The 20,924-nt window shown below is 38.2% G+C and overlaps 1 protein-coding gene across 15 annotated transcripts in view; it reads left to right on the forward strand.

Annotated features, from left to right (window-relative positions):
• Positions 1-20,924, forward strand: part of CEP170 (centrosomal protein 170) — a 125,288-nt gene that overhangs the window by 92,975 nt on the left and 11,389 nt on the right. For 10 of the 15 annotated variants that reach the window (XM_045049305.1, XM_045049302.1, XM_023247414.2 and 7 more), the window contains 4 exons: positions 1,706-3,520; positions 10,593-10,827; positions 15,803-15,980; positions 18,006-18,176. In XM_045049305.1, coding sequence (XP_044905240.1) covers positions 1,706-3,520; positions 10,593-10,827; positions 15,803-15,980; positions 18,006-18,176 — 2,399 coding nt within the window. The remainder of the gene's footprint in view (positions 1-1,705; positions 3,521-10,592; positions 10,828-15,802; positions 15,981-18,005; positions 18,177-20,924) is intronic. The other 5 variants (XM_023247413.2, XM_023247416.2, XM_023247411.2 and 2 more) reach the window with 3 other exon arrangements.

The raw sequence follows: 20,924 nt of genomic DNA on the forward strand, positions 1-20,924 counted from the left end.
GGAATTTTGTAAACATTACTCAGTAAGGATTTGAGCAGGGTACTAGAAAAGGTATATCATTTACTTACTATAGAAATTAGAAGTAATTGATAGTATTCCCAAAAATCAAAGACTGAATGATCTGCAGATTGATTAACATAAACTGGTCACTTTTCGGGGAAACAAGGCACCCAAACAGAGAGGGTCAGAGGGGCTAGATAAACTTACCAAAGAACCCATTATAAAATTAGTAAGCATTAGCTGTAGAAGGCAAAATTCTACCCTTGTTACAAAATAAATCAAACTGCCTGGCCCTCATTATCTCATTTCTGTTTTATCATATTCTTTTTTGTTTTTTTTAAAGTTTTTTTTATTTTTGAGAGGCAGAGCGCAAGCGGGGGAGGGGCAGGGAGGGAGACACAGGATCAGAAGCAGGCGCCAGACTCTGAGCTGTCAGCACAGAGCCTGATGCGGGGACTCAAACTCACGGACCGTGAGATCATGACCTGAGCCAAAGTCGGATGCTCAACCGACTGAGCCACCCAGGTGCTCCTATTTCATCATATTCTAAATTATTTAGCTGATAAATCCACTTAAATCTTAAAATATTCTTGTTAAACATTCATCTTATGTGTGTTAGGAGCAGGACAGTGTGAGAAATGCTAGAAAAATAAAAAAGATAAAACGGTTCTTACATTTTAGCGCTTCAAGTAGTATCAAGGAGCCAAGACATAATACGGTAACTTAACAATAATTGCTAAAGTTGAATCAGTAAGTTTAGTAGCTATTTTCCTGCATCATACCATTACATTGCTGTGAAATTTAAATGTTAAACTTTCAGCATTATAAGGGGAAAAAAGACTTACAGAAGCTATGTCTTAGTATCTTGTCTCCGCTTATCTCCCAAAGATTAGAATGCTTTATATGTTAATTTATATTTCCCTTTGTCAGAAATGTCCTGCCGCATTCTCAATTTCTCTAACATGGAAACATCAAAGTATGTATTTTCTCTTTGGCTTCTACTTAATTGTAAAAAGAGAAAGTGATCATGTGTTTGTATATGAGGTGTTAATATGCCAGAAGACCATAATTTAAAAATCCCTCAGTGTTTAAAATTATGACAAATCCTGTGATCTTGTTTCACATTTACACTTTTTAAAATTCTTTTAATTGGTGTTAATTTTTTTTTTTTTAGAAAACCTAATAAAGGTTTGCATTTTCCGTTTTACTTAGGAAATCCAAACTTGTCATTCTTTCAGATAACAGTGCGCATTAAAAGCTAAATATATTATTCTTATATTATTCTTATATAATTGGAAGTGTTTATTTAGGCCTTCTCTGTGCAATTCTGTAAAACAGCTTCTTGAGCAAAATTTCATGGGTGGAATACACCACAAAAACAGAAATGAACACAGTGACCTTCCCTGCCGTAAAATACATTGAAAGAAAAAGAGAGCAGCGGATGTAGGAGTAAGATCGGATGACCCCAGTTTTCGTCTCCTAAAACTGCCTTTCTTGACTCCCCTGTTAGTAATCTGCCTGTTTTATGTCTTGGCACTGTACTTGCTTTTGAAACTACTCTGTTACCATGTTGGTATGTTTATTCAGAGTTTTCTTGTACATGAAGCCATTTCTTAACTTACACGGCAAAATCTAATTAATAGGATACTCTGTATTTGTACCTTTTTGCCCTAATAGATTTATTCTTTGTGGTTTTATTTTATAGATACAGACATCAGTGAGTCTGGCATTTCAGTGAGAAGTACTGGCTCAGCAACGTCCTTGGTCAGTCAGGGAGAGAGGAGGAGACGCACCCTTCCTCAGCTTCCCAGTGAAGAAAAGTCCAAGATTATAACACAGAGGTCAGAGATAGGAGAAAAACAAGACACAGAACTTCAGGAGAAAGAAGCACCCACACAGGTATACCAGAAAGATAAACAGGATGCCGACAGAGCCCTGAGCAAGATGAACAGGGCAGTGAATGGTGAGGCTGTTAAAACTGGTGGAGACAATAAAACCTTGCTTCACTTGGGCAGCTCTTCTGGGAAGGACAAAAGTGAAACTGATAAGGAAACTTCTTTGGTGAAGCAAACGTTAGCTAAAATTCAGCAACAAGAACAGAAAGAACAGGCGCAGTGGACGCCTACCAAGTTGTCTTCTTCAAAAAATGTTTTGGGTCAGATAGATAGGTGTCGGGAGGAATCTTTTAAACAGGAGTCACAGCCTCAAGAAAAAATTCCAGGACACTCTACAAGCAAAGGAGAAAGGGTGATACAAAATGAGGGCAAGCGAAGAAAAGCTGAGGAGGTTCTGAAAGGTCAGTCTTCAAAGGGCGGAGACAAGAAGGAATCCTCCAAGTCCTTAGTGCGACAAGGAAGCTTCACTATAGAAAAACCTAGCCCAAACATACCCATAGAACTTATCCCCCACATAAATAAGCAGACATCATCTACACCCCCTTCTTTAGCGTTGACAGCTGCCAGCAGAATACGAGAAAGAAGTGACTCTATGGATACTGATTCTAGTATGGACACAACCCTTATTCTAAAAGACACAGAAGCAGTAATGGCTTTTCTAGAAGCCAAACTGCGTGAAGATAATAAAACTGATGAAGGCCCAGATACTCCCAGTTATAATAGAGACAACTCTATTTCACCAGAATCTGATGTGGACACAGCTAGTACAATCAGTCTGGTTACTGGAGAGACTGAGAGAAAGTCAACCCAAAAGCGAAAGAGTTTCACTAGTCTCTATAAAGACAGATGTTCCACAGGTTCTCCTTCCAAAGATGTTACAAAATCGTCCTCTTCAGGTGGTAGGGAGAAAATTGAGAAGAAAACAAAAAGTCGTTCCACAGATGTAGGTTCAAGAGCAGATGGTCGTAAATTTGTACAGTCCAGTGGAAGAATAAGACAGCCTTCTGTAGACCTAACAGACGACGACCAGACCTCTAGTGTACCTCATTCTGCGATCTCTGATATTATGTCCTCTGATCAGGAAACTTACTCTTGTAAACCTCATGGAAGGACTCCACTTACCTCAACTGATGAGCATGCACATTCCAAACTGGAAGGAGGCAAAGTGACTAAATCTAAGACTTCTCCCGTCACACCTGGATCATCCAGTAAGTCAACCACTCTTCCTCGGCCACGACCCACCAGGACTTCCCTCTTGCGCAGAGCACGGCTTGGCGAAGTGTCCGACAGTGAACTGGCTGATGCTGACAAAGCATCTGTTGCCTCTGAAGTGTCCACCACCAGTTCCACGTCCAAGCCCCCCACAGGAAGGCGTAACATCTCTCGGATTGATTTATTGGCTCAGCCCCGTCGAACAAGGCTTGGCTCATTGTCGGCTCGCAGTGACTCTGAAGCAACCATCTCTAGAGGTAGTGCCTCCTCACGGACTGCAGAGGCCATCATTAGAAGCGGAGCCAGACTAGTACCTTCAGATAAATTTTCTCCTAGAATTAGAGCTAACAGTATCTCTCGACTATCAGACTCCAAGGTCAAAAGTATGACCTCAGCACATGGCTCTCCTTCAGGTAATTGGATCCAGACTTTTTATAATATTAGCGTATTTCTTTTATGTTTTGGGACTCCTTTCTTTCTTTCTTTCTTTTTTAAATACGTGTCTAGTATTACTTCTAAAAATATTCAACAGAGAGGTTATGCTATAAGAGGGTATTTTCTCCTATAAAAATTATTTTTGTTAGCTTAGTAAATGGAAAATTCAGACATTACACACCCTTCCAGTTAATGACCTAGGGCAAAATAGTGATTTCAAAATTAGAAGTATATGGAACCTATTTAGGAGTTTTAGTTGCCTGCTTGGTGAGGCATCTGGACCCGTGTGTCAGAATTAGAGGAGGAATGGTATCTGGTTTAAATAATAGGAATAACATTGAACTGCTAAAAGTGTGTGGCTGATTCTTAAATATCCTCACGTGATTCAAAGCCCTTAACCTGAAGAAAAGCAGTATACCTTTTATTATTCCTTTCAGGGCTAAGTGAAATAATTGCCGTTTTACCCTTTCTTTCCCATTTATTTAGAAATGTCTCATACACTTTTTTTTTTTTTAATTTTTTTTTAACGTTTATTTATTTTTGAGACAGAGCATGAACCGGGGAGGGTGAGAGAGAGGGAGACACAGAATCTGAAACAGGCTCCAGGCTCTGAGCGGTCAGCACAGAGCCCGACACGGGGCTCAAACTCACGGACCGCGAGATCATGACCCGAGCCGAAGTCGGACGCTTAACCGACTGAACCACCCAGGCGCCCCTCATATACTTTTTAAGCTTCAATCTGTTTGTGGTTGGGGCAGGTGAAGACTAATCCATGGTTTATTTCAGTGGAAGAAGATGGATCCATGAGATAATCACTAAGCACATATGGGTCACACTGGGCTATAGACATGTAACTGGTTGTGAGCATTATCTCCTGAAGCCCTGTGCTATCATCGAGCTACAGTAATTAGCAGTCATCAAATGTAACAGTTCCAAAAGTTACTTCTTCCCCACGGAATTTAACTGCCTCTAGTATATTTATCTGTACCTTCGTATTCAGAGCTGCAGCCAGTGAGAGTATGTGCATGGCCAGAGATGTGACCCAGATACTTGTATGTCTCCTGTGAGCACGGTATCATTACTTCATAATCGGCCTCACCCCTGGGTGTGGCTGGAAGGGCCAGTGTGGGGAAGCCTGCTGTTAAAAGACTTAAAAATTTCTTGTCAGCAAGCATCCAAGTGAGCTGAGTCTTGGGGGGAGAGTGAGGGGAAGGTTGGTCTGCAGTCCTATGTTCGTAGTTTGGAATCTACCTGTCTGTAGCCTACAGGACCCCGAACAATGCTCCTTATTTTATTTTTTCACTTTTTATTCCTCCTCTCTCCTTCCCACTGCTGCTTGCCTCCCCTGCACTCACATCTCCCTCCCTCCCGGTCAGTGGCTGTGGTGATGATGGTCAGAACTGTGGTAGGAACAGTCGTAGGCTGAAGATAGGTAACATACAATCACGATTCCAAAAGAATGGACAGTGATTCCCTTATTAGCGCCATCTTCCTTGCTTCTGCGCTTCAGGCTTTCACTGGTGGTTCATGCAGTTTTTGCAGGTGTTTTAAAACTGACTGCTGTCTTCTGGTTTATGTTTACCTATCGTTTTCCTGTCGTTCCTTATGGCCCTACCTCTTCAATTCACATTTCCTTTGTGCTGCATTCTGTGACGCGTAGCGCGATCAGATCTCTTCTGCCACGTTGCCTGTTTGCTCACCCATCTCTGTTTAGCACAAGAGAAGTGTTACACTTTTCTCCTGTCTTACTGTGAGCCGTGACGCAAGCTGTGTATCCCCGAGTAGCGTGGAGCAGTTCCTTCTGTACTGGTCGTCTGGTCCTTAACACGAGTGCTGTGGTGCTGCTCCTCAGTGCGTAACAGGAGGGGCTTACGTGAGATGCAAGCCAAGTACCATTACTTAAGCACGTCTAAAAAACCACTATAAGATGCCATGTCTAAAGATAAGCTTTGTTTTCTGCCTTGAATCCAGAACTTGATAAACATGCAGTTTTCTGTATGCAAAAAGTACCTTGCATTCAGTTTAATGAAATCCCCTAGGATAAATTGAAGTATGTGATGTGGACCTTCTTCATACATAACAGCAGTGTATTAAATAATTCAAACCATGGCATTCAAAGGCTGGAAGGGTTATTCACTTCAGGTAACTAACGGCAAGATATGAAATCATGTGCCCTGTTCACACAGCTATGGCAGGAGAAGAAGTCAAGGCCTTTTCCTTCCCAGCCTCTGGCTTCTTCCATGTCTAGTCTGGCTCTCAGAAATAGTCTTTATCTGCTTGCTTGCAAGCTGCCAGGGGATGGCTGGAATCTACTGGATTATTTTCAGGAGTATATACAAGGCCACTGTACTGTGTATTTGATATATTGTGCACTGTAATCTGTGTAATCCCGATTTACTGAGTTCATGTTCTGTGTTCTACCCTGTGATCCAGGATTGTTAATGCACATTCTCTCAAGATACACATTTATATCTTATTACATCTTATCTGGAAGGACAAAGCTAGGATCTTTTAGTCAGTGATAAGGTATTAAAACAGTTACATTGGGTAGGTAATAAAACAGCAGTAAGAAAAACAGACACTTTTTTGGTCTAGTGGCTAATTGGGGTGTCTTTGATGTCATGACATTTCTATTTAAGAAAATTATAATATCTTGAATGGAAAAAGAAAATAAAAAGTCTTAGCTTTTGAAATACAATTGAAAAGAATGTAAAATCATACTGGTCAGTGTTGCATCAACTGTAAACTTTAAAGGATTTAGAAATATCTGAACCCAGAGCCTGTGATATGTCCAGATTGGCATATGTGAAAATAATTCTGTGATGTTTCAAATTTCATATTTCAGGCCATGTCTTAAAAAGTTTTTCAAAGAAATGTATATGATAAAAACATAAGAATGGAAATATCTGATTGGAAAACAGAGTAAAAGTTCTTTTATGCTTCTTTAATTCTGATGTAATTTGCTTTTAGGAAAGTTTAGTCCCCACTTGTCCCCACCCCAGTTCCTTCGGTGATCCTTCAACATCAAGTTACAGTAAAATATCCAGATTTATTGTGATAAGATGCTTTTAAAACTAAGTGTGCGGAGTTATCAAAATAAAGCAGTTGGTTTGCATTATGTTTTAGGTGCACATTCTAAAAAATAGCATCATTTTAACATCCTTAGAATTTTTTTTAGACTGATTTCTCATTTTTATTCTAAACCTCAAACTTTATAGATGGTAGGAATGAAATGTTAGGCATGCATGGCTTCAGTTCTTTCTTCCTCCTGGTCAAAGAGCAATATAGCACATTGTCAGGGGTCTTTTCCCCAAATGATCTTATTGCTACGTGCTTATAAACATACGTGTAAAATATGTTTGTGGTTTTGTTTCCCACAAAGATATTGTGATAGAAAGTGTGAAAATGCAGTGTTTGTTTCCTGAAATGTGTTTGTTAAGTCTGTAGTTGTGATTGCGTTTTAAGGCCAACAAAGCTTTAGTTAACAGTAAGAGAAATCTGAGCATTCACAAATGAATAATGCTAAGAACTCTTTCTCCCTTTTAAAATTCTGGATGGTATGTTTCCATAGTGAATATAGTAGTAGTTGATTATTTCCACAAGAGGAAGTGCTGCATAATTTCATAACTAAAATAATTTTCAGGTTAGCTGTAAAATTAATTAAGCTGATCTTAGAGCTGATTTTAATCTATGTCCTATACAGCCCTTCACCGACCAAGGAGCCTCTTAGGGACTGGCATTTGAAATAGCTTCTATATCAATGTTCAATTTAATGATTTATCAGAAATGCCTTTTTATACCAGTATATTAAATAAGCCTAATGCTATACAATTAAATTTAATTCTTTATAGAATTTTACCCAAACAAAATAAAATTCAAGAAGAAGAAGTAACATTTTTCTTGATGGGTAGAAATCACAAAAATTACCATCCTATGAGAAATTGAGGCTGTTTTATAAAGAATTAGCCTAACTGGAATTGTTTTTTTTTTTTTTTAATAAAGATTTTCTGGGGTACCTGGGTGGCTCAGTCAGTTAAGCTTCTAACTGTTGATTCTGACTCAGGTCATGATCTCATGATCATGAGATGGAGCCCCTCGTCGGGCTCTGTGCTGACAGTGTAGAGCCTGCTTGGGATTCTCTCTCCCTCTCCTTCTCTCTGCCCCTTCCCTCCCCTGCTTACTTGCTCATTCTCTCTCAAAATAATAAATAAAATAAGTAGGCATTAGCAAAAGTTAAAAACATTTGAACTTTAAGTTTACTCTGCAACAACTAGCAGATGGTAGGGATTTTTTTTTTTTTTTTCCAGATAAACTGTGTTGCTGCTGTAGTTTAGAAGCAAAGATTAAGAAAGCAAAAGGTATTGAAAGAAGTTCTTTGAGAAATAACAGGTCCTGGCATGAAATCCCCTTTCCTGGTCTCTTGGCCCCCGAGTAGTGATCCACTCTTCACTGTTACATGAACAGAGTGGTGTCCAGCCATAACTGAGCCCTGCTTCCTAGCACACCCTGGAGGATAAGTTTTCCAGTGGTAAAGATAACCCTTAATCAGTTGAAGAGTTATTAATCCTATTTTCATTCCTCTGCTGTACCCTATTTTTTTTTTCTCTCTCTCATTTTGCCCTCAATTTTAACAGAACAGACCTAAAAATGTTACCTTTCAGTTTTGAAAAATATGCTCTGTCCTTATGGTTGCTTTTCTTTGTCAAGATATTACTGAACTTCACTATTCTTACCAGATAGTAAAGTAGACCTGTAAAACTAAGTGGGAGCTTTATGAATGTCATTTGAAAAAGAAATTTTTCTCTTTTATTCCTCAAATATGTAATTATTTTCTGATCTTGAGACTGAAACTATTAAAAGTTATTTCTAACGTGACTCTACTTACTGACACCTGACTGTCAACTGACAATCAGCACTTGGTTCTCAGTTTCCCATTCTGCCCTCCTGTATTGTCCCACTCTTGAAATATACCAGGCATTGATGCTATTCTTTCTAAGTTACCTCTGAGTTAACTAACTGAGCTCCATCATACCTACTTAGTTTACCATCTCCTACAGTTGATTGAAACTCTTTGTTAGTGGTTTTGTTTTCACTCCAAACAATTTTCCGTTGTAAGTATGGTTTCCATAGTTCCCAAATCAAAAATCAGGAAATTCAGTCTAACAAATGATCTTATTATTTCTGAACTTGTTTTCTACGAATAATATTTTAAGGTACCAAAACAAATAAACATCTAACACTTAGTGAAATGCCTTTGTTAAAATATAGCTATTTTGCAATATTTTTAGTGTTTTGCTCTTATTCCTAAACTTTTTCTAAAATTGTTTTCAAGTCTTAGGGTCAGTTCAATTCGTAGGATTTTTCAGATGTCTAAAGTTTAGTAATTTTCCACTATGGTAAAAGTAGTTTTATGTTAATGAATGATCTTGGTAAAACCAGAAACAGTACTGACTACCGCCTTCAAAAGGCACTATGAATAATTACCTAGAGTTCTATACATGTGTTTGCATACACTTTTACAAAAAGCCGTGGAGTTTCTGCTTATCGTCTTGTACCCGTGAATCTTGTTCCAAGTTCCAGGAGCTTCAAAGGGGAGTGTGAATCAGGACAGATAGGTAGGCTCTGACTTAGGGCGTATTCCTGATTACAGATTTCTCTGCTTCTTAAACCAACTCTTTGGCAATGTATACCAGTCATTTTTGTCTGACAGCCACCTGAGACTTACAGAGTCCCAGACAAAAATGGGGTTTGGGGAGGAAAAGACATGAGTGCATAAAATCCTAGTGAGGTAGGATGAAGGAATTCCAGACTTCACCACGATGCAGCCTCGGGTCAGTTTCTGTTTTAAAAGAAGGAGAGAGAGAGAGAAAGAAAGAAAAACAAAACTCTTCTGATATTAATAGCAACTGGAATTTATATAGCAGGTGCTAAGTTTTTGTCCCTGTACCCACCAAAAACATCTGCTTTTCACTGGCTTTCCCCTAATTTGAGAAAAGCAAATGGCCAGTAGCTAGGAATTCACTTACTTTTTCAAAAATATTCATTAAACATTTGCTAGCCAGACACTCTGCAGAGTCCTAGGTATGCAGTAGTAGATTCCTGCCCTTGTGAAATTTGCTGTAAATCAGCCATCATTGCCCTGTTTTTGACCTCTGTATATGCCTCACAAATTATTTGTGTGTTTGGTTCTCGCATTAACAGTACTAGTGAAATTAATTTGTCTTCTGATTTTTCAGATGTGTCAACAACACCATCTTTTAAATGTCTTTCCTAACCTCAAACACGAAAGTGGTTGCCACTTTCTTTACTGTGAATATTCACAGTATCTCCTGTGCCTTAAATGTCAGTGGTTGTGAGCATAGCTTTGTAGAGCTTCGCTCCTCGTAGGTCTTACGCCATTGTCTAATTTCACTGTATGCTTTCAGTGTCAAAGCAGCCGCGAGTTGTACTGAAGATGCTTTGTTGTGTTTTTACCATGTAAAAGATTTTTTCCAATCATAGCATAACAGGATGTTGAATGACAGAGGTAATGTTTTTTTTCTGCCATAAAAGCATAATTTCCACAGCAGGAATTATGCACATTTGTATGTTGGGAAAAGAGGGTTTACCATATCCATGTTGCAAGTCCATGTGGCATGAGGAAATCTTTTCCCTTATTTCTGTTGTTGTTGTTACTGTCGTTTTCTAAAACAAAAATCCATATCGTCACTCGAATGAGAACTGTTTGCAATGATAAAGTACCCAAGTTAAACATTTATGGATAGAGCTTGCTTAGTTGTTTATCATTAGTGAATTTTTCATCTGAATGTTTTATTCACCATACTATGGAAAACGTGGTCTTTCGATTGTTTTTAATTCCTCATTGTTTTTAATTCACCGAAGTATATTGTTTCTATCTTTAAGGAGTAGTAGACTTATTTCGTGAGGTATGTGTATGTCAGTTATTGAAAGTTGTGCTGTGTGTGTCTCATGGTGTTTTTGAAATCATGATTTTTATCTCCTTTAAAAGGTAACATAATAATTCTTTTTTTAATAATTAAACTAATTTAGTAAATTCAAGATGGAGGCGCTTTCCTACTGATTATGCTTCCACCTCAGAAGATGAATTTGGATCAAACCGTAATTCCCCTAAACATACTCGTCTACGTACTTCTCCAGCCCTGAAAACCACTCGGTTGCAGAGCTCTGGGTCAGCAATGCCTACTAGTTCTTCGTTCAAGCACCGGATAAAAGAACAGGAAGACTACATCCGAGATTGGACCGCTCATCGAGAAGAGATAGCCAGGTTGGTTCTAAATGGATTATCTTTAAGAGCTGGAATTTCGTGTCCGTGTTTCAACTCGATAGCAAAAGCGTAGCTTTTACTCGATTTGTACAGATTGTCCAAGGAGTGAAATCCTCAGGTAGCTGTGCACGCACTTCCATCCAGAGTGTTGCTCTCCATCCAGTTTCTCTGGGTTTGTGTGTTTAGTGCCAGTGCTACTAACATCTTGTAGAACTAATTTATTTTGCTTGCAACCCCCTTTCTTGTTTCTAGTAGAGTTGCCGATGAGTTAATACCACTTTTGAAAGGTGGTATTGGCTCTACACCATTAAGAATTGTGCAGCTAAATTTTTGAGTACTTTTCCTTTTACCTTCCACTTCCAAAGAGGTAATAGTATAGTTGTTGGAGATACATGGCTCTTATTCTCTGGGGAGAATGCGAGGATGTGGATTTTTACTCACACTTTTATGAATTCGTGAGGTACAGTTGAACCCTTTATTATTTTGAATATTAAATTTGTTTATTATACCCTTTAGGTTATATGATTAAAAAGTAAAATTCATGCTGCAGATGTGATTTTTAATGAGTACCTTATCATGTTTGAACACTGAGGAGAGGCCGTACTCAAACAGATGCTATTGTAGTTAAAATATGGGTTTTGTTCATTTTGTAAGATAGTATATTTTACTGTGGTATACCGTATGTCACCTAAACGTTTCCCCGTGACACTCTACAGTTGTTTCTGCCTTCAATTTAAGACCCTAAACTTCAAGTTTTACATTTGGCAACATTATTAAAGAATGTGATATGTAATGGTCCAGAGATGGTTTTTAAAAAAATAAACTCTTAACCATAATTTAATGGTGTTTTATCTTTTTTTTTTTTTTCCTTTGCTCTGTTGACTTCTGTGAATTATGTTTTTTCTGGCTCATTACTTCAATGTAATGTCTGTGGTTTTTGGTCGCTAATGACTATTGTAATTGCTTTTAATTGCTTATCATTCTTTGAGAACATGCCCTTTTAATCTCACTGTGCTTCTTAAACATTTTTATTTTACCATATAAATCGCTTTTTGGGAGACTAATTATTGAAGCATTGTAAGCCAGTTCCAGTTAGGGGACAGGCATATATGTATGTGCTTTGGGATCCCTGAGTTATTAGGAGACTACAGGACGCCTGCAGTGAGGGAGTTTCTACGTCTTTTTATTCTTGTGGGCACGGCTGGCCTCCCTTTCCTGACATCATTTCCCTTCCTGTGGAGGGGGGACCTGCTGCAGCTCAGGAGGCACCTGATGGTTCCCCTTAGGGGGCCACCTCTTTGAAATCTGGACCCCTCCTTCCGGGCCACACCCACTTCCCTGCCCCCAAACAGAAAAGATGCTGCGGAGGGGAAAGTGCAGGGGAACTGGAGGTGACACTTTCACTTGGTTCTGTCTTTATTATGTGCATTTTATTACTCCTGTCTCTTGTGTCTCTTGTTACCTGTAGCGGGACAGCTAATGGGCCAGGCCTTTTAACTTCTAATGACTTTATGCCTTTTCCCTCTGGTTTGTTAAGTAGCACTGTGTTAATAAAACTTGCCTTTGGGATTTTAATTTTTTAAGGTGTATTTTTCAGCCATATATCTGAAAGCAATGAAAGCAGATGGATTGCAAAACTCTAAATAAAATGTGTGCATCATTTTAGAATTTCCCCTCCTAGCAGATTTGATGGGGGTGGAGACTGAGAATAAGAACGAGGATTACAAATTTAAGCATTGAAAAAAGCACAGATACAAGAGATGTAAAGAAATACGTTATTATAAAATATTCCAGTGAGTGTAAACCTAGAAGCTTTCGGAATTCGTAAGCTTCGATGTAACAACCTTATGAAGAGGTCCATACTTTACACTGAACCATAAATCTATTATTTCTACTTGAAGATATTTATAACTTTGATTTTCTTGATAATTTTGCTTTTTAGAATTCCTAATGCTGGTTTTAGTAGGTGCTGAGATTTTTAAGCAATGTGGATTTAAACCAGTCTAACGGTCTGTATTACTGAGTTGACTTTCAGATACAAATTGTTGTGTAAGAAATCGCTGGCATATACACGATACACTCAAACGAAAAGGTGACTTTGGGGTGCTTGCCAAGTGAACAACGTATGTTGTGTATACACACATTAAGAGTTGTTGGTGTTGGTACAGTGGTTACCACATGACCTGTTGATGTTGCTATTGTCTGGTTTTTTTGACTCTTTTTTTTCTAATTAACTCCTGCTTTCTACAAATATCAGAAGCCTCATTGTACAAAAGTCTGCATACAAAACTTGAGAGCAAAAAATAGATTTTTTGGATAAGCTCATGCTTGTCTATTTTTTGTCTCATTAAGCTTGGTTATTCTGTTTTTCATCCTACTTCATTTGTTTCAGAAATGCAAAAATTGAATATATCATCTTAGAGAACACTTTAAACTCTTGCTGAGAAAATTATATCGACAGTTAACAAGCCTTTAAAAATTACATATGGAATGATTATGTGAGATATAGCATGACATAATAAAAAGATCTAGTTATACCACTTAACCATTTGTGACCTTGACCAAAAAAATGGTCACATAACTTCTCCTAAGCCTTATTTTCCTCCTCTGTAAAACAAGATGGTGAATACCTCTCCTCCTGCAGGGTGGCTGTGAGAATGAAGTCAGTTGATGAGCATAAAGCTTCTTTATAATGGTGCTCACGGGGCGCCTGAGTGGCTCAGTTGGTTAAGCGTCCGACTCTTGGATTTGGCTCAGGTCATGATCTCACGGTTTGTGAGTTCAAGCCCCATATCAGGGGCTTGCCTGGGATCCTCTCTCTCTCTCTCTCTCTCTCTCTCTCTCTCTCTCTCTCTGCCCTTCCACTGCTCTCTCTGTCTCTCAAAATAAATAAACTTTAAAAAAATTAAAAAACAAATATAATGGTGCTCACTATCAAATAGTGGTTTTGACTGTATTATAATGTAATGGTGCTCATTACAATTGTTGTAAGCTTATGAGAGCAGGGACTCTATCTGCTTCTCCATCATTATAGCCCTTAGGTCATAACACGGTTCCTGGAACATAAGAAGAGACCAGAAAGTGTTTATTGGTGTTCTTCCTACCTTTTTGTACTGATAAATAAAGGAAGTGACCACAGATTGCTCTTGGTAGGCCATAAGCTTCCATTTAGCACCTTTTTTTTAAATCTGTAGTTAATTATGCAATTACTGCATTCCTTGAAAGTCTTACATTTTGCTCAAGTCAAAACATGTTTTACTTTGCTTCTGCTTTCGATTTTAAAGTTGAAGAAGCTTTCATTTGAACCTTCTGTCATTTCAAAACCTTCCTTGTGGAAGTAGCCAAATTGAGTTCAGTAGATCCATAACTTAGAAATTTTTCAAGTCTCATTGAATTGAAATCTTTTTGATTAAAACAGGAATATCAGTAGTAGATTATGTAAGTTTCTCTCTTTTAAAAATAGAGAAAAATCAGTTTTTTCTTTTGCTTATCACTGGTAATATTTATTTAGTTCTTCAATCTGTGTGGCTGATGACACAAATAAATGGCTCTCTGGGAATGAGCTCTAAACCTGGAATGTGGCCCTCTGCCTTAGCTATTTGTAAGTTGTGTTGTCATGAGCAAGCCTCTCACCTTCTCTGAGAATGTGTCCTCATTCACATTCAGTTAGAGAAGGCCTACCTCACAAGAACTGTGTGCCTCTCAAATGACCTCATGTGTACTGTGAGGTGCTGTGCATAACAGAGTGCTGTGTCGGGGTTACTAATCTCTTTGGCCACCTGGGGAAGCTTATGGATCTCTTCTCAGAACAGTGCCTCTTCTTTTTTTTTTTTTTTTTTTTTTTTTTTTAATGTTTTTATTTATTTTTGAGAGACAGAGACAGAGCGAGTAGGGGAGGGGCAGAGAGAGAGGGAGACACAGAATCCGAAGCAGGCTCCAGGCTCTGATCTGTCAGCATACAGCCCGATATGGGGCTCGAACTCATGAGCGGCAAGATCATGACCTGAGCTGAAGTCAGACACTTCAGCTTCAGACTGAGCCATGCAGGCGCCCCTCAGAACAGTGCTTCTAAATGCATAAACATAGGGACTCTGGGTGGCTCAGTCAGTGAAGCATCCAACTCTTGATTTTGGCTCAGGACATGATCTCACAGTTTGTGAGTTCAAGCCCCACATCAGGCTCTGAGCTGACAGTTGGGATCCTGCTTGGGATTCTTCCTCTCTCTCTCTCTGCCCTTCCCCTGCTTGTGCTCTCTCTGTCTCTCAAAATAAAATAAACTTTTAAAAACTTTAAAACTAAATAAATAAATACATAAACATGAAATTACTTCGTTGTGTTTCAGTATGATTGCATTTCTTTGTAATGTTATCAAAGTATTTTTAAAGTGACAGAGTAGTACATGGAACTTTGTTGCTGTGGGTTTAATGACCGCAGTAATCTTGAGGCAGTGATGATGAAAGGCTCTGGGACACCTATAGCAACCATACTATCTATGATTTCTGTGGGTGGAAAAAAACCCAGTATCACTAATTCCAGTACTGTTTGTTACCCGAATTCTCACTGAAAGAAATGCTAAGCTTCAGGTGGAGGTTAGTGAGAATGAAGTTGTAATTGCTCCTTCTTATCCAGGTTCATGGACTCCTTGGGTTCTGTTTACCAGCCCCAAGTCTAAGAGCTGTCATCTGTTAGTGCTGGTCGTTAACATGAACTGTATTTTGAAAGACGTGTCACTACTTCAGGGTGTTTAACATATTTTTCAAAGTGACGTGAAATTTAATTTTATTAATTTTTGGAATTAAAGCTTGAAAGCTTTCTTGAGTATCAAAATAGTTGATAGGATTTCCAAAGAGTCTTAAGTTTTTGGTACAGATCTTTAATTAGATGTCGAGCTTATGTAATGGATTCTATCACAAATGATTGTGTCTAGAGCTGTTGTTTAAAAGAGATTAAACTTCTTTTCTGAAACTATCACCAGGATCAGCCAGGATCTTGCCCTCATTGCTCGGGAAATCAACGATGTAGCAGGCGAGATAGACTCAGTGACATCGTCGGGCACCGCCCCCAGCACCACAGTAAGCACTGCGGCCACCACCCCGGGCTCTGCCATAGACACTAGAGAAGAGGTAGGAGATCTTCATGGACAGATGCAGAAGGTTCTTCCTTTTCTTTGTTTCTTTTGCTTTTAGCCTTTTGCTGAGTTTATTTGAGTTATACCCACCCTCCCTGTTTGCATGAAGCTCTGCATTTTCCAACTTTGGTTTAAAATTTTTCTTTTTATGTTTTTGTAACAAAACTAGCAAAGGCTAACATTTGGTCTATTATTCCATGAAGCTGTAAAATTATTTAAAACCGGTACTTTGTCTGCCAATTACTGGTATATAGTTTCACTGGAAAATATGACTATAAATGACATCTGAAAAGCAAACTAAAATTTGATAAATGATTGTATAACACTTCCATAAAATTTGGCTATGAAAATACTTCAATTAAAAAGGCATTTTTATATGTAGCTGGCTAGTAGATGTCTCTAATAGCAAATAAAGGAAAAATTGTACAGTTTCCACTAACTTTAAATAATTCTGTTGAAAATTACACATATATGTTTAAGGATACTTTGAAAACTGAAAGATATACACACATAGATACACAAAGATATATACACATACCCACACACAAATACATGCATATTCAGTTTTGAAACCTTCCTGTAAGTTCTGGAATGCAAGGTAGCACGTAGAGACTATTGCCTTCCCCAAACTGAGACCTCCTGCTCTCTGGCTCTCTAACGTTGCTCCAGAGGGTGCCTTTAACAGATAATGAAAAATAAATGGTAGTCTGACATGTTGGCTCTCAATCTGGTGCAGAAATACAAGCAAAAGATTGGCATTTGAGAGAATGAATTAAAAGTTTTATTGGGACAAAGCCACATTCTTTTGTTTAATTATCTGGCTGTTTTGTGATATAATGTCAGAAATGAGTAGTTAGACACTGTATGGCTATAAAGCTGAAAGTATTTATTATCTAGCCTTTTACACGAAAAAATGCCAGCCTCTAATGTGCTTCGTTAATTTTATAAAATAATGTCATCAATAGTAGCTCCAAATGGCTAGCCTTTTTGACAGATTCGATTTTGACAAACTCTATTAATAATCTCTTCCTTTGCTTTCTGTCACATTCCTTTTATAATCCAGTTCTTTAATGGTCATTTTTGTTGTTGTAGTTGTTGTTTTTCACCTTCACGTGTTGTCTAAGTTGGTAAATGAGCTTTTGTGAATCTGTGTAGAGTTTTGTTACCACATTGATCAATTGTAAATGTATATAAAATCATCCTCATTGGTGAAAAACAAAAGGATCTTCTTGGTGGCAAGACATACACAATTCTTCTGGTACATTTAAAACGATGAAGACATTATTTCCTCAGCTATCTAACTAAATGCTACCTAACATGATTATACACTCACGCAGACCCAGTAAAATTACTCAGTCATTTCATTGAATAGACTTTCATTTTTCCTTTTTGTTTTATCTTAGAATATTGTACTAAAATTTATTCCTTCTTCAGTAAACCTGAGTTACTTTGTATTATTGGATGTGTATAATTTGCACTGTAGATGGCAGTATGTCATTTTCACTAGAATATGTAACTGCTGTAGCATTGTTAAAAGTTTACCTAAGACCAAAATACTTACTTTGTGGATTTAAAAATTGTTTCCTTTGTAAACTTAATTGGAATTTGCAATTTATGTATTTGTGAAGAAATTTGGCACCTGGATTTGGGGAAGAAAAACAAAAAACAAAATAGGAAACTAAAAGAAAAAGAAACATTATTTTACATTGGTAAGGCATTGTGAGTAAAATGAACTTGTCCATCTACATGGCTCAGCTTTTTCTATTTACTATCTGTTTTACAGTTGGGGGAAATCTTATCCATGGAAGGATTGAACTTAACAAAGTTCTGTGTTTTGGATTTTAAAAATCTATGTAGATGAACATCTATTTTATTAAACAGGCACCTTTGAAGAACTTATAAAAAGAAAGAGTAATTGGTTTATTGAAGATATCATGCTTCTGTTACTACTTGAGAATGTAATAACTTCTGTCTAATAAAAAAAAATTATAATGCCAATATCGGTACTTACCCAAATTATTCTCATAAGGATATGCTTTTGTCCTATTAGTTGGTTGATCGTGTTTTTGATGAAAGCCTCAACTTCCGAAAGATCCCTCCATTAGTTCATTCTAAAACACCAGAAGGAAACAACGGTCGGTCTAATGATCCAAGACCTCAACCAACAGAGCCTCCTGATCACTTAACAATTACAAGGCGGAGAACCTGGAGCAGAGATGAAGTAAGTAAACCACAAACTTTAACAAATGTCGGAGGAAACATGTCCTGTTGTGGGAAAAGAAGGAACTGTTCAATAAATGGGGCTGGGGAAAAAAGTGCTTGCCCTTATGAATAGAGTGAAGTTTCATCTTGACATTAAATCATGTACAAAATAATCAACTACAAATGAGTTAAGTTTCTAAAGGGCAAAAGCAAAACTTTAAAACTTTTAGTTAAAAGTATAGGTAAATGTCTTTCAAAAAAAGACACAAAAAAGCTTTAAAATAAAAGACTGATAAATTAGAGTATATTGAAAGACTTTGTGAAACATGCAGTCAATGAAGGAGTAGTATACAGAATACATAAAGAAGACCCTACCAATCAATTAAGGCAAAAACAGTCTCCACAGAAAAATCTCCAAAAGACATGAACAGCATTTGACTGAAAAGAAATTAACTGAAGTCTACAAAATAGAGATGTTAAACCTCATGAGTATTCAGAGAAATACATTTCAGGGCGAAAATGTGATTCTTATTCAATTGGCAATAAATTAAAAATCTTAAAATAGTAAGTATTGGAGAGCTTGGATACATAGACTCCTTTTTGTGTTGCCACTAGACGTTAAATTGGCACACTTTGGAAAAACAGTTTGACATTATTTCCTGAAGTTGAATGTAAACATGTCACATGATCATATCACACAGTTTTACCTCTAGTACATGCTCAAGAGAAACCCTTTCCTATTGCCAAAAGAAGTCATGCAAAAGAATATTTATAGTACCACTATGGGCCTAACAAAAACTTGGGAACTGTCTAACTTTTTATCAGCAGAAAGAGAATGTATAAACTGGTGTGTTCACAAATTGAATACTTACAGAGTAATAAAAATAAATGAAGTACAGCACTATGCCACTACATGGATGAATTTTAACAGTATAACAGTAAATGAAAAAAGTAATTCTCAGAAGATATATAATGTGATTCTTTCTCATACATTTTTTGAAAATGAAAAGATATACTTAGGACAGAAATGGAAGTAACACATGATATAAAAAGGAAAGCAAGGGAATGATGAATGGAATTTAAGATACTGTTCAACTTGGGCGGAGGGCAATAGGGAAATGGGGAGGGGGAAACCATAGAAGTAGAAGTAGATTCTATCAGTCAGCTATTTCTGTATAACAAGCCACAAAAATCTCACTGGCATAGAGCAGTAAGCATAAATTTATCACATACCTGTGGGTTAACTGGGACAGCTCAGCTGGACAATTGAAAGTTACAGGTTGAGGGGTGCCTGGGTGGCCCAGTCGGCTAAGCGTCAACTCAGCTCAGGTCATGATCTCGCAGTTCGTGAGTTCGAGCCCCGTGTCGGGATCTGTGCTGACCGCTCAGAGCCTGGAACCTGCTTCAGATTCTGTGTCTCCCTCTCTCTCTGCTCCTCCCCATTCTCTCTCTCTCTCTCTCTCTCTCTCTCTCTCTCTCAAATAAACTTTGAAATATCTTTAAAAAAAAAAGTTATAGGTTGAGTCCAGGTCTGCCCCATGTGTCTTTTATTGATTGGACGAGTGGGCTGGCTAAGGCATGTTCTTGTCGTGGTTATATCAGAAACACAAGGGAGCAAGCCCCACCATGCAGGCACACTTCATGTTCATGTCGTGTCTGCTACTGTCCCATTGGTGAAACCAAATCACACAGCTTGAGGTCAGAGGCAAGTATCCTCTTCCTATGGCATCAGGAGCAAATGGCTTATTGTTGCATTCTAGCCTTTGTTTTGGTGTTAGATTCATAAGTGCTTCTTACGTTATTCATGAGAAAGAAAGAAAAAGTGGTCCGTATTGGACTAGTGAGCTATGTCATGAATTAAGAACTGTGATTAAAGGTGCCTGGGTGTCTCAGCTGGTTAAGCAACCAACTTCAGTTCAGGTCATGATACGGTTCATGAGTTGGAGCCCCGCATCGGGCTCTGTGCTGACAGCTTGGAGCCTGAAGACTACCTCAGGTTCTGTGTTTCCCTCTCCCTCTGCCCCTCCCCCCCTCTCAAAAATAAACATAAAAAATTTTTTAAAAAGAATTGTGATTAATTCTATATACTTGTGAACCAATGCAGATAAAAATTATTAAGTAAATGTGACAGTGACAAATCAAGTAAAGAGAGGTTTATTGGAAAGGTTTATGATAATGGAAATTAGATGAAGTGAGCTTGGGAAAAATTCAAGGATATAGTTTGGTTTATTCACCAAAAACTGGCTATTTCAAATGGCACCATGGAACGAGCTAATTGAAGGACGCCATGCAGGGGTGGTACAGGTAAAAAGCCTTAGGGCATGGGTGGGAGAAGATTGTAGAAAGCGGCAGTGGGCAAAAAGGGTTTGGTCATAGGCTGGCATCCTGTGCATCCCTGGATTTAAGGAACAGGAGCTAAAAGTATGTAAGAATGTGTATGTTTGCATAATACTAAGTAGAAAAAAATGTCCCAATGGGAAAGCACACAGCTAGCTCCATGGCTGCCACTGCACTATATACTAGATGCTTTTGTTTGTTTGGTTTATTTTTATTTACTTATCTATTTTTTGTGAGAGAGAGGGTGGCGAAAGTGAGCAGGGGGCAGAGAGAGAGAGAATCCCATGAGGGGCAGAGTGAGGGAGAGAGAGAAAGAAGCAGGGCTCACCCGAAGTGGGGCTCATGTTTTTACCCGAAGCGGGGCTCACCTGAAGCGGGGCTCAAGCTCACCCAATGTGGGACTCGAACTCAGAAACCCTGAGATCATGAC

This window comes from Felis catus, chromosome F1, assembly GCF_018350175.1.
Source record: "Felis catus isolate Fca126 chromosome F1, F.catus_Fca126_mat1.0, whole genome shotgun sequence".
Classification (NCBI taxonomy): domain Eukaryota; kingdom Metazoa; phylum Chordata; class Mammalia; order Carnivora; family Felidae; genus Felis; species Felis catus.